The 14,007-nt window shown below is 45.8% G+C and overlaps 1 protein-coding gene across 3 annotated transcripts in view; it reads right to left on the bottom strand.

The window, feature by feature from the left end:
* Positions 1-14,007, bottom strand: part of UNC80 (unc-80 homolog, NALCN channel complex subunit) — a 126,209-nt gene that overhangs the window by 7,955 nt on the left and 104,247 nt on the right. For 2 of the 3 annotated variants that reach the window (XM_032189640.1, XM_032189639.1), the window contains 8 exons: positions 12,703-12,828; positions 10,705-10,828; positions 9,723-9,929; positions 8,203-8,387; positions 7,144-7,309; positions 6,199-6,378; positions 4,058-4,196; positions 1,960-2,016 (listed from right to left, as the gene is read on the bottom strand). In XM_032189640.1, coding sequence (XP_032045531.1) covers positions 1,960-2,016; positions 4,058-4,196; positions 6,199-6,378; positions 7,144-7,309; positions 8,203-8,387; positions 9,723-9,929; positions 10,705-10,828; positions 12,703-12,828 — 1,184 coding nt within the window. The remainder of the gene's footprint in view (positions 1-1,959; positions 2,017-4,057; positions 4,197-6,198; positions 6,379-7,143; positions 7,310-8,202; positions 8,388-9,722; positions 9,930-10,704; positions 10,829-12,702; positions 12,829-14,007) is intronic. The other variant, XM_032189641.1, reaches the window with a different exon arrangement.

The following is a 14,007-nucleotide window of genomic DNA, read 5'->3' as shown; positions in this document are numbered from 1 at the left end:
CCAGCCAAAATCAAAGTTATGAAAGAAAAACTGAAGCCTGCTTTATTCAAAGTTGATGTTCCTGAATGTAAAAACACATTTATTCTGTCCTATGATCCCCATAGCACAATAAACTCCTGCAGTGTCTGCTTCATTACTTCTGTGCTTTAGAGGAGGAATCCAATTTGCAAATTTAACAATGCAGTTGAAATTACTTGTCTTGCTCACGGAACTGTAATCTAGCTTTTTCATATGAACTTGCAGTATTTCCCCGTCTAAATTCTTTCTAAGGTTTTGCAGCTCTCATGCCCACTACTTGAAAAAAAAAATAAACCTTAACAGAATTGACTCCCAAGTACATCTGTTAAGCTCTTTATCTAGGAAAAGCTCTGTACCAAAGAGCAGGGGGGAGGACGCAGTGTCCTGGTCCCTAGCAAAAATTGGTCTGACAGAAATTAGTAGGAACCCACTGTACAGTTGATTGCATTTCAGGGTTCAAAATAAATTATTGCTTTTGAACTCATCTGTTGACTTGGCTGTCTCATATTCCTCAGCCTCATCACTGTTATTAGGAGTGACTCCCACTTAACAAGATCAAAACATTTCAAACTCAGCAGTGATGTAACCTGATACCAGGTCACGATGGCTTTAACTCAGATCCAGACCTTCTCTTCTCCTCATCCTCCTCAACTGTGGTGAGCTTTTAGCTCCACATAAGGGATGGCCCTTGGCTTCTTTGGTTGAATGGCTTCTGTTCTCTTTAAGCATGCTCAGATGACCATGCAATCAATTTTCCTGCATCACAAAAGCAGATAACCATATTCCTGCCTCTGCCAACAAGCTGATGTCTTTTCCTAATGCCACTCCTACAGCAGCACCATTTAGAGACCACTCTGCCAAAGCAGGATTCGTGCACACCAAGGCCGCTATGAATCATGAGAGATGATCTCAGTGACACAACCAACGATAAACTCTCCATTTGTCAGCTGAGAGGAATGAAGGAATGAGCAAAGCAGCCTGTCCCCACCCCAAACACCTCTCAGCATATCCACATTTCAGCTGGGGTGGTCAAGTAATGAAGCAGTGTGTTATCCTAGTGCTGCCGATGGAATGGGCCATGCTCCCCGGGAAGGAGACAGAGATGCTCTTGGGACTCACGAGAGCTCTCCGACCTCGTGAGGATGGGTTGCGAGGTGTGAGCAGAGCAGCAGGATCGAAAGGATGACTGGCACGACTGAGGTGGCCGTTAAAGGTGCAGACCTCCCTTCCAAGCTCACTTCGGACCCATTTGACAGGCACAGCCCTAACAGTGCTTGCACACAAAGTCCCCTATCCACAGGTGATGGTCAACAGCTCGGCCTGAGCTCCAGTTCTGAACGGGCAATTTTAAGTATGGATTCGTGGTGTTCACCTGCAAGCTTTCTGAAGCTGCCATTTGAGAATTGGGAACACTTTGCAAAAACAATGAGAATTACTGCAAAGCATCCACGGAGAACTTTGTTCTGCAGGAGTTATCGTAATTAGTTTTATTAGCGAACGTTAAAGAAAACAGCTTGATATTGTTATTAAGTCTTTTGTGGTGACAGCATCGTGAGATGAATGGAAAAACAGATGTCTGTTTTGTGTAAGCCTCCAGACTAATGCTTATAACAGGCTACAGCTAATGCCTCATGGATAATCTTTCTCATGCCTTTCAAGCAATTGCTAAACAAGGGGAAAAACCCAGGCTAGCCAGACAGACCACTACTTCACTTGCTGTTTCCCCTTCCCCTTAGCTTCCTCCGAGTTATTGGCAATCAAAGCTGAAAACTGAAGGTGGGTTGCTACACCTTTGACTTGCAGGCCTGAATATCAATGAGCCACAAGAGACAGAGATGGAGAGAGCAACAAAAGGTGAGGGGAAGAGACAGAGGAGGTTGGAAACGGCTCGGCTCGTTTCCCAGCACACACACTGACAGACAGGTAGTGTTAACACTGTACCTAGAGAGGCTGCCCTCAGTGGCCAGGCTCGGGGAGTCATCGAGGACATTAGGTTCACTGCAGGAGGGGCAGGGAGATTAAGAATTTAGGGAAAGAAAATGCAAAAAAAAAGCATGCGATTGTCTCTGTTTTAAAGGGAAAAAATATCAACGGAATAAAAAGTAAAAAAGGACGGTAACATTAATTGGTCTCGCACGCTCAACAGCACATATATGAGTCAGAGGAGCTGAAAGAACATCTGATAACAGGAGTAGTTGTTAGAGGGAGTTTACACTACATGGAGACATCTACATCTCTGCTCTGAACTGGGGAGCTAAGGACTTCAGTAGGATGTGTTTCCAGAGGATATAAGGTCAGGGAACTGTTTTCAAAGCCATTTTCCTGTGGCATTTTCATTTATTTTGGTTCTATTTACTTCCAGCTTCATAGAAAGCTTTTTTCTTCCCTCTTCCCTACAAGCCAGTTCTTCCTGAGGGAGGACTAATCTGCCTCCCAGGAGCTGCAGACCACTCTCATTCTGGTACAATTCTAAGGACAACCATCTGGAAAACAAGGTCTTGTAGTGCAATGAAACTGTAAGTAAACAGCTGGCGTGGATCCTGGCAAACACGTACACAATCGCTTTGCTTTTCTACACTTCAGCCACTGAGGCAGGAGCAGCTCTCTCAGCCACAGGAAAACCATGAAAGAAAGAAGGCAGTCTGCTGGGTTACCAGCAGGAAAGCAATAATAATATTACTTAGCATTAATTAGTTTACATTTGTGAGGCAGCCTGAAAGCCCAGAGACCATCCATAACTAAAAAGGGCATGATATTGTAGACTCTGATTGTGCTTGCTGAGCTTGTACTGTCCCTGCACAGATGAAAAGTGATTCTCCTGGTGTATGGTGAACATCAAAAGTAGAGAGTAAAGCTCTGTTGTAATTAAACTCTTTTTTTCTCAGAAGAACCATGACTTGGGATTGCACAAAGCAACATTGCTATCAGTCAGCTGTGACTCCTATGAAGTTTACGCATTCAAGATTGTAGTGAAAGATCTGGGGAAAATGCAGTCTTGCATATTAATTTCTTAAGAAACAAAGGGACTGAATCAATTGGGTTCAAAAGTCAAATAAGTTCCTGTAAGCCCTTTTGTGAAAACTCCCAGATAAAATCTGTGTAACTCCTCTCTTGTAAATCACTTCTCCTATCTCTGCTGGTATGTACCACAGCTGTTACTTTTCCTTCATGTATCAAGGTTATTTTTTTTTTTTACTTCCAAGCAAGACTGGGAGGGAACAATGTTGTTTGATTTTCCAAGGCTGGTCAGGAGATAATGCAGAATTTACTGTTTAAAGGTTCAAAGGAGTTAACAAAAATGAATCTATCCATTGTCAAGATATCTTTGGATAACTATGCCACAGAAAAACAAAACAATAAACACTATTTACTTAGAAAAAAAGTCACGTTTAACTGCATAACTTGTCTCTACACTCTAAAGACGCGCATTTTCCAAATTCCTATCTTTTTTTCACCACTCCATGTCAACCAGGAATAAGGCATTCAAGGGAATTTCTATCAACGTTAATATTTCGGGGTTTAAATTGTTAAATCCCATCTTTCAGCTGGACATTTGGTGTCCAAGATGATCTAGTTACTGTTCTTAGAAGGATAAAGTCTGCATGGGAAAAAGAAAATAAAAAATCAAACAAACTTCCTCTGCCCTCTGTCCAGCATCTGGGGATTACTCCATGCTCCCAACGCAGATTGTGTACAGTCCCCTGGTTCATTACAGAACCTAGAAATCACATCTGCTCTTTGTGCTACCCACTGTACTAGCAGAGGAAAAAACTGCTGGAGATGTCTGAAACTGTTTCAGAGGAAGGTTTCTAGAAATGACAGCTCCTTCTTTTGGACCTTGTGCAACACAAGTCATCCTGGAAAATCATTATTTCCAAAGCTGCACCCTTGGTCCAATGCTATTTTAGGATGAATAAATTTATTATCACTATGCTGGTGCTGATCCTCCTACCCCACATTTCTGATTTCCACATCATATACCTGCACCATTTCTGCTCTCGTGAATATAATGGGAAAGGTGAAAAGCCCATGTTGTTACCTTTGGCTGGGTAACATGCCCACCTCAGCCTGAGGTGCAGACACGCTGGAGAGATGGCTGGAGAACCGCCTCCTCCCAATGGCACCCATTAGGTATGCTTCTTGTTCACTTACCACACTGGGCATACTCAGGGAGTCATCTAGAAAGAAAGAGGAAAAAAAAGAAAACAACAAAGGAGAGGGAGCAACCATCCCAAACCCCCACCTCCACATTTATACTTTACAAACAACAATGGGATGCCAAAGGTGTACCCAGCATTTACTTACCAAGTCCTCAAGCCTGCAAATTTCAATGCTTCCACTAGATTTTACAAACACTGTTCAGAAAGACATACGCATAAAACCCTGCAGAACGAGGAGCACCGCACACACAAGGCAGGGATTTATGTCTGCTTTCAGCTTATATAACTCCCAGGAAAATGTGTTTGGGGAATTTGGTTTCTACTAAGGCTTAATTTCTGTGATTAATAAATTGTTGGGTGATATATAGTGATTGCTGGCAAAAAAAAGTTGTAGCTGGACATGTTATGGTATGAATAAATGGCTGCTCCAGTATAGCAAAGCACTGTTACAAAAGATAAAATCCATAACAAAGCAAAAGGCGGGATTGACAGCCTTTAACACCCTTTGGGACATGCGTTTTAAAATGTCACCCAAAAAATTGGATAAATTGACTCAAGCACATCATGCTGCAGCTGTGCTTTGCAGACAGTTGGATTGTGATCAGGACTGCTTTAAATTTTCTGTTCTGTTTCAAATTACATGAAGTATCTGGAAAGAAATGACTCTGTTGTGGTTTTTACCACAACAACTTCTAATTATAAATAAACAAATGAAACAAAGGGGAAGTTTTGTGTAATTTTCTCTTCTCTTTTTGACCTTTTCCAATTTTGATATACTGAAATACTTTACGGCAGCATTAAGCCAAGGCAGGGCTGAGGTAATACTGCCATGAGCAAACAGAAGACAGCACTCATCATTCCACACAGTGGCTCATCATTAATCTGAGGCTGAAAACAGCATTTGCCACAACGTGTAACAGAGAAATGTATCAGCAGAACAATGCTGGGTGGACCGTGCAATGTTTAGCAATGAACCCAGCTGAAATAATGTTGGGCTGAACCTGCAAAGTTTCAGGCTCACTGTTCTTTCCCAAAAGGTAGCTCTGCCTCAACTGCACAGACCCTTCTTTTGAGCCACCTATTTTCACCCCTTTTACTTAATGTCTTTTGGGAATAGCCAGCAATCCTCAAATACAAAACCAAAGTGCTTGAGTTTCAAGGCATTGAGGCAACCAACCCTTGCAACACCAGAAGACAATATCCTTGCTAAAGCAGGGGTAAACCCAAGCCTGATGACATATAAGCAGAGTTTTCTACCCTGGCTTTCAGTGACGGACAACTCAGAAGCAGATGGACAGCTCACAAGCAGAGAGAAGGCAAAATTCCAAGAATAACATGAAATTCAGCTGAAATGACAAAGCAACATTGAGGTCATTGCAAATTAGTCCCCAGGATATTCACCGTCTCGTTCCTTTTAAGCCGGCACCAGAAAGCCTGGCAACCCTGGAACATGCCAGCTACCCACAGGAGAGATCAAGCTTTTGCTGTCAGAAGGTTTAAGGCTTAATTTCCTCTCTGTGACTCAAGTGACACAAGCGCACAGACATTCTACCCTGCAGAGCCACAGCTGGATCCCATGCAGCACAAGGTCAACATATTCCATGTCAGAGCATCCAGACAGAAGTGATGAGCAGGAAATACTCAGACCCTGCAGCAACTGGACCCTAACTACAAAGCCAGCCACCACCCCGCCTTCTGCCAGGATGAAGGTCAAAGAGAGGACTGATCACTAATGCCTTGTCAGCACTGTGGGGACTACATGTCAGCCCGGGTCTCACACACTAGATGTCTGCTTAGGCCCTTCCTTTTCTCCACCCAGAGATCAGGAAGGGATGAGGAGATATGGAATGACCCAAGTTTTAAGACCATGGACTGTGTAGCAGCAACACCAGATCCATAGCCTTGTGCTTTTTGTTCACACTGGGACAGTGACAACTGTCTTCCCCTCCTATCTGTCCTCGGGGGCATCCAGAAAACACTTTCAGTGTTGGGAGCTTTGCTCAAATCAGTAACCACGTACTTTCTTCGTCTTCCTCATCTGTGCGGCTCAGCGTGTCCTGCGAGGCCTGCTGGGACGGCTCGCTGTCCTGCTCCCAGACCGTGCCGGTGCCTGTGTTGGAGCGGGACATGGTGGCCAGACTCAGGCGGTACGCGGAGGTGGAGGTGCCCACGGTGCTCACAGACGTCTTCCCTTGGTAAGCTGTGCAAGAGTGGGAAAACACAACCCTAGTCAGTGCCGGCACTGGGAACCAACAACCAGTGACACATTCCTGTCACACTGGGCACCTGACTGCTAGGAGCAGTGGGGCAGTGGCTGGGCAGAGGTGATACAGCAGACACAGAAGCCCCGGCTCACCCCATCCCAAATCTCTGTTGTGTCTGTTTTGTTTTTTCTGTTTGTTTGCAGTCTGGTTTTCTCCCTTAACCTTACTGCTTCAACATTTAGGAAGAAGGCAAATTATTACTGAGGAAAAAAAAGCTTGAGGCATATTCTTTTTTTCTTTCCTTTCTTAAGAACAAAGCACATAAAACCTCCTGCTGTGCATAAGCAGCGGCTGCCATCTTGTGGCAACAAGGGCGACTGTTACAGCAGACGTCCCCTCAGGGAAGGAAAGTGGTGAAAAAGCTTCAGTGCACTGCGAGCCCACTGGTAACAGTACAGAAAATCAACATAAGACCAAGAGGAGCTGTGGCAGTGAGAAGCTGCTGCTGGGACATGGTCTTAGTGGAAAAAAATGGGCACAACAAGGTGTGTTTCACAACTACCCTGCACTTCTGGTGGCTGTCCAGCAGCAAAGCTGGGCTGGGCATGGAGCCAGAGGCAGGGACGAGCTGTCAAGGTGTGAGGGAGTTACCCTAAGCCCCTCCTTGAGAGCAGGCAGGTTTGTCTCACAAGTTAATTCCCAAGTAAAGCAGCTGGCCAGACTGGGCTGATGGCCCTCTGGCTCTTCCCTCTCCTCCTTACCAGACCCGCTGTGCACTGCCTCCTTCAGGATCTTCAGCTCGTTATTGAACTCTGCGATGAGGGAGCTCTTGCAGAGGGGGCGCGGTATGAACCGTCTCTCCAGCTGGTCAGCGATGTGCTGTCGGGCAGTCAGCTCCTCGTGGTTCTCAGCCGGCTGGGCCAGCAGCTGAGAAAGGCATTAACAACATTGGGACACGTTAGCATGGCGGGGAAGCGATACCCAGGGAGCTGGGACTGGTCTTCAGATCAGCACGAGCCCGTAGCCAGCAGACTGTCCTCTTTGTAGGCATGGTTTTGACTGCAGCTATAAGAAGTTTCTGCCTGTCTTTCAGGGACAACCTTGTATTTGACTGAGCAGACACAAAATCTCACTGCTACATGGAGATCAGGGCTTCCTTAGGCTAAACTCTGCCGTCAGACATGAGACAGCTCCTGCCTCCAAGATGATTTAGTCTGTCCAAACAGTGAGAAGGCTAAATAAGGTGGAGTCTCAATCTACCCGGCAAGGAGGGAAGAGCTGTGATTAGCTTAAGCCCTGGCTGCCCCATAGCCCAGCAGCTGTCTGTCCATCTGCAAGAGCCCCAAGAGAACCCTCACCCAGTATGTGTAAGGCAAAGTACTGTTCCCTGCCTATTAGTCGCATTGCCCAGCTCTGTTTGGAGGAGCTTTTGGGGGAAATTTCTGCCAACCATGCCAACACCCTCCTAGGTCCAGAGCATCCATGATAGTCTCCAGTGCTTTCAGTGTCTTTGTTATGAAACTAAGTCCACATGCAAACCCTCTTGGCTAAGCCTAGTAGGTACCTTCCTACCCAGGGGAACTAAGTCTGGCTATACATGGGAGCTTCTTACATCAGAGCTCCTTCATGATGGGCATACTCTTTGCTGTTGTCTAGGAAAAAGCCTTTTGACTCAGTTTCAAGGGCTTCACAAGCCTACTAACACATCACTCCCTACATAAAGACCTGGTTCTTCCAGGAGCGCTGTTGCCTCTGTTTTCAGCAAGGGAATAAAGGATATCTTCAGGGAGCGATCTAGCAGGAGCCAAAGCAACTGTTACCTTGCACTGGATGAAGGGCCGAAGGAGCACAAAGATAGGGATCCGTGTTCGCACGATAAAGTCGAGGAAATCCCACAGGGCCAGCCCTCCCACCTTCCGCAGTGCCATCTCTTTGACTTGCAGGCTCAGCCAGTACCACTGGCTGTCCAGCTGGCGTTCAAAGCAAACAAGGATCACCTTCAGGGCTACATGGGAACACACACCAGCAAAGGACGGTCAGAGGTGTTATTAGTGTCCCTTACAAGCGCTGAGGGAGGAACGGGGGGGCCACGGCGGGCACAAACCTTGGCATGCATGCATGCACATGCACTTGCACACCCACACACCTCAGAGTCACAAGTTTCTTCTCTATCAGTCTGCAAACAGCGTAGGGAAGGAGGGAAACCTTGTCCTAATAAATGGCCTTGGGATCAGGACTGAGAGTCCCTCCTCCAGTTTTACCCATGAGGAATGTTCCTACTTCACACCCAAGTTCCTCTGTACTTTTTTGCTCTTCCCCTCTCCCTCCCTGCTGAGCTCTAGCATAATTTGATCGTCTTCCTGGAATTCAGGTACTGGTATCAATTTTGGTATTTCAAAAGCAGCTCAGGATGGGAATGCAGCCCTGTCTGATCAGACAACCTCAAAAACCTCTATTAAGCACAGCCACAGAAAGGGCCACCCTGTGAGCACAATCATCTCCAGGTTACCTTCAGGGTAATGAAAAGGACCTTCCTAGCAGTGCAGCTGCTTAAGCCCCCGTCTAACTGTAATCTGAACAACAACAACAACAACAAACAGTCCAAGGGCCATAATTCACAAGAGCACTGCATTACAAATGGGGATGAGCAGAGATGAGGTTCAAAACAATGCTCTCCATTAAAGTGGGCTGTGACCAACAGCTAGCTCGCAGGAGAGACAGGGAATCTACCCTGTGGAACAGTGGAGGCCTGGAAATTGCTGGGGGAATGGCTGACTACTCTACTCCATCTTTCTTGGTGGGATGGCCAGGACATCTCAGCCATCACAGATCTACATACAAGTTTGTTGGAGCAGGGAGCTACATCAGTGGTGAGTTGCCAGTTTTTCATCAGTAGTACCCCACACCTCAGATAGGGGTTAACAAAGAGCTGAATGTAAGTCTTTGGGTGAGTGCCCTCACAAAATTGGACACAGAGAAGCTGTGTGGAGGGCCCCCCATATAGCTCTGATAACCTGTACTGCTGCTGGATCTCTGATTTGACTGTTTTCTCTTTCCTTTCACCTGTGGGTCACGTGTGAGAATACAGTACTACCTTGCAGCAGCATACAGTGAGCAGGGAGAATAATAGTCTGGAAAGACCACATCTGCATAGGGCCAGCAGGCAGGCAGACTGCCCCGCATTTCACCTGCATGACAGAGCTAACCATGGGCCAGTGAAGCTGTGACATTAGGGGCTGGCAGGCAGAGAACCAGCCTTTTTTGGCTTCACTGCTATGTACTGGCAGTATGAAAACTGAGCAACTTCTCTTCCCAGAGGCGAGCAGAAGCCATCACTCACCCAGGTAGGCAGCCTGGCTGGTGGACTCTGCGAGCCCTTCCCGCCGCAGGTCCTTCCCCGCATCCCCCGGGGTGGAGCAATGGGCAGGGGAACTCTCCAGCATAAAATTCTTGCTGCGGGAAGTGCTGATGATGCGAGGTGGCAGGAGGATATTGATAACAGTCTGGAGCAGCAGCAGGACCTCAGGCTGCTCCAGCCAGGGGCTGTCTGAGATGCATTGGGAGGGGAGAGAGAGAGAGAGATCAGGCTACATCCCATCAAAGACAACCAAAAGATCCAGACCCTGTTCCATTCCAAAATGTGGGGCAATCTCAAATGTCCCCCAAGCCAAAACTCCGTCCCCCACAACTTGTTATGCTGCTTCTCCTCCTGCAAGCAAAGGCAAAGTTTATTTTAACACCAACACAGACAGACACAAACACAGAGCTACACAGCACAGCAGAACGTCCCGTTCAGTGGTCTCATGATCTCACTTCCTTTTTTTTACCTCCCCCTCTCCATTCTTCTTTGCTTTTGTTTAGGAATTTACCAGTGATCACACTCTATAGAAGAAAGCAAGGAGCAGGACTTATGCCAGACTAGTGGCATGGATTGGGCAGACAGCAAACCACAAGGGCACACAGCAAACCACAAGGGCACACAATTTTGTGACCTCTGCTCCCCTCTGTGGCTTCTGCTACACCACATTTGTCTTGCCCTGCACTCCAGTTTCAAAAGAAGGAGCACGTCTATGAAAGACCTGACTCAAGAACCACGGCCCAGCTGAAACAAAGAGGAGAAACAACAACTTCTCCCAGTGGGATTCTTTTCAGTCTCAGACCCAAAGGGCACTTAGCTGACACACTGTAAGTGACAGGAAACCAAATTAAAAAATAATAATAATAACAAAAAAAAAAAAAAGATCAACAGAGAGCAGCGAAAGTGCAAACATCAGTTGTCAGAAAAAGGGGGAGAAAATTTCTTTTTGTTAAATTAGTCAGACCTTTGCTTCCAGATCCTACTGTGAGCACAAATGGAATCAGTAGGTTTAAAAGCATTCCTTCCCTTCTTTCCTGATTGGTGAATGGGGAGACGACATGGCTTAGGGGGAAATCTTCTTTCAAAGCCTGTGCAGTAATAATAAGAAAGGATTAAACAATTTCGTCAGCAGATCACGCACACAAGTTACCGCAGGGAATGACGGTCCCCCAGGCACCCTGTTTACACAGTTCAACACAGGCACTGATGACCTGATTGAATTAGAAGCCCTGAGACCACTTAGGAGTAAAAGGATTTCACAGAGTAACATGGGTATGACCTGCTTTTGTCATAACCAAGAGGTAAGAAGCCCAGATTCCTTACTCATAGGCATCATTAACATTATCAGAAGCATCCCACAGGAGCTGACTGTGTGTTGGTCCCAAACTCTGTACTGCTGTGAACGGGAACAGGATTTGACCCAGACTACAAGGAATAAAAAATGAACAGAGAAAATAGAACAAATGACATAACCTAAATATTCTGCTGTCTGAACATGAAGGTTATTCTTGAACACATTTTTTGTTCTGCCTCACTTTGTGCTGCTCTGTCATCTTCCCTAACATAAACCCTGAACTCCTGAAATATAAACAAAATGCACATTTACTTCTTGACTCACTGAAGCCTAAATTGAAGGTCTTTTGTCTTCTTTAGAGGAGGTAACACAAATAACTATCACTAAAACCTCTGCTCATCTGCAATTTCCCAGTTGCTATAGACTTAGCTGTGAAATGCAACTGAACTTTGTAACCCCCTGAGCTTGTAGACCTGGGCTGAGAAACTCCAGAAAATGATTTATTGTGGGGTGTGAAGTATTTCTATTTTATATCCTTCGGGAAGGCTTAGGAATATGGCTTCTCATATGTTTTTCTGACATGTTTGTTTTTTGTTCCATTTAAAACCCATGAAAAGAAGGAGTGAACAGGGAGAAGATAATATAAGTGAAAACTCCCAATATGGTTTAAAAATGATTTTTTTGGTACCTAGTTAAAAAAAAAAAAAAAAAAAAAAAAAGAGAAAAGATTTCAGAGAAGGTGAGGGTGGCCCTTTTTAGCTTGTGATCAAAGAAACATTACCTCAGAGCTGGAAGAAATCTGCGCCCTTTATGTGCGAGTCAGTATCAAAAAGTCCTTTTGTGCCTCACGCTCTGAAGAAAAGCAGTGTGTCTTGATTCCTCTAACCCTTACTTGCCAAGCAGCCCCACTACTCAAAAATACCTGCTGAAGTATCCAATTGGATGTGCCAATACATACTTTAAAATGCAAGTTGGAGCTAAATTAGGAAATTTGTCTCTTCATTCTGTTGCTGCCAATGTCTCCCTTTCATCTGATTTCATGCCAATGGGGAGGGAGAGGAATATGGAGGCAGAAAGACTCTGTAATAGTTGTGGCACTGCTATGAGAAATGAAAAGTGATGAATTTCCAAAAGTACGGGATGGGTTTGTTACTGTGGACAAGGATGCTCTTGAGTAAGCAGCTGAAAAGCCAAGTTGCCCTGCCTGTTTGAGCTAGCACACCGTACAACCAGCTCAGGTAAGAGCAGAAGAGCCCAAACTCCACTCAAAGTTACGCACATGCACCCAACGAGAAAGAAGGTCGAGCTGCATGGACGTGACCCAGGCCAGGGCACATCTCCCCATGGCAGGAAACTTCCGCTAGCTCCTTAGGTACTGCAGAGAATCCTAATATGCTCGTCAGAGCCTTAAACAGCATCAATCAGCCGAACTCCCTGGACATGAATCAGCAGTGTTAAGCTGATGGATGCTTGTTGTAGACGGGTGAATTCTGAGCTCAGTTCAAGCCGTCAAAAAGATGGGAGAATTTACATGTCGCTTCTCTTTGATTTTTGGTGTATGTTCCACAGTTTTTGCCCAGCTTTTGCAGAAAGAAAACAGAGCACCGATGAGTTGGTGTCTCAACCAGAAGCTAAAACTTGCCTGGCCACAGGCCAGGGCAGACACACCTGTATCTGCAATGCTACAAGCCGGACAACAGCTGTGCTGAAGGGCAGAGGTGGCGAGAGATAAGGGCTGAGATGAAGAAGGGGTAATCCGTCAGCCACACTGGAGGGTCCTACCACTCCCATCACCTGCAATACAAACAGAGCACATCACCACAACTGACTGCTTACAGTTTCATCCATGCCATATCCTCCAACATCAATGAAATGGAGGGGCCTTTCATTCGAGCACTGGGTTGGGGTGGCTCTAGGAGAACCAGCCCCTGCCCAGTGGTCTTTGTGGGAGCTGGGGCCAGTGAGGAGGAGTTCTAGCAGGGAAGGAGAGGGGAGAAGAGGGAACCAGCAAGGGTGGGAGGAGTGCACAGGTAACCTGGTACATTCAGAAATGTACCCTGTACCAGCCCTGAATGATCAGCACTGGACCGGTGGAACAGTTAGAGTTGGAGGATACGTCATGTAACGACTGTAACAAATAAAATATGTCATCAAAGCAAAAAGTCTGCATTGAAACTGGACATCTTTTCCCTTCTCTTGCTGATCTACTGGAAAAATAATGTCCTAAGTCTGACCCTAGCCGGGTTTTGTACAATGTTCAGATTCCTCTCAAACACACTCGGTTCTTACAGATTCTAAGCACGGTTCATCTTGCCTGTCCCAAGATGTCTAAAATAGAGTCACCTGCCAGTGACCTGGTTGTCTGGAGCCCCATGAACTATCTGCACAAGAAAACAACACTTCTAGGGGAGGGTTATTTGAACTGTTTTGGATGTGTCCTTCAGGAGAAAATTAAACCACAGGCCTGCTTCTTTGTGTTTCTCTCCATGACTACACACATCTAGATGATGGAAACAGGTAGAAGCTAACTCATAGACTGCTGAGCTTAGGGGAGATGAACGCACACTGTATTCCCAAATTCAGCTTGGGGAGAAAGAGAGCAGTCAGTTTTCTCCCAGAACACCAAAGGACAATTTAGAAGGAGAGAAGGTGAAGCCCTTTCTCCATTTGAGTATGGAGACATTCAGACATTTCCCCACCTTCCTGCTGGATGTCTTTTTGGCTTCATGATGCACCTGGTCTACACATAAATACATGTATTAGCATGCAGTCAGGGGTGATCCTACAGCAGCTACAGCTCTTGACAGCTAAAGGTGAAATTCTCTTAATGTCAAAAGTACATTTTTTCCTGGTACCTCTTCCTGGTGTTCCCAGCCAGCTGAATGCAAGCACTATGACTGACTGCACTTCAGCACTGCAGAGCTTTCTGCTTTTTTTAGAGCACTGACTAATTCTTAATGCAGGCCTTTTGGA

Source organism: Aythya fuligula, chromosome 6 (assembly GCF_009819795.1).
Source record: "Aythya fuligula isolate bAytFul2 chromosome 6, bAytFul2.pri, whole genome shotgun sequence".
In the NCBI taxonomy this organism is placed as follows: domain Eukaryota; kingdom Metazoa; phylum Chordata; class Aves; order Anseriformes; family Anatidae; genus Aythya; species Aythya fuligula.
The sequence above is the reverse complement of the archived record's forward strand: the minus strand, read 5'-3'. Positions and strand labels throughout refer to the sequence as shown.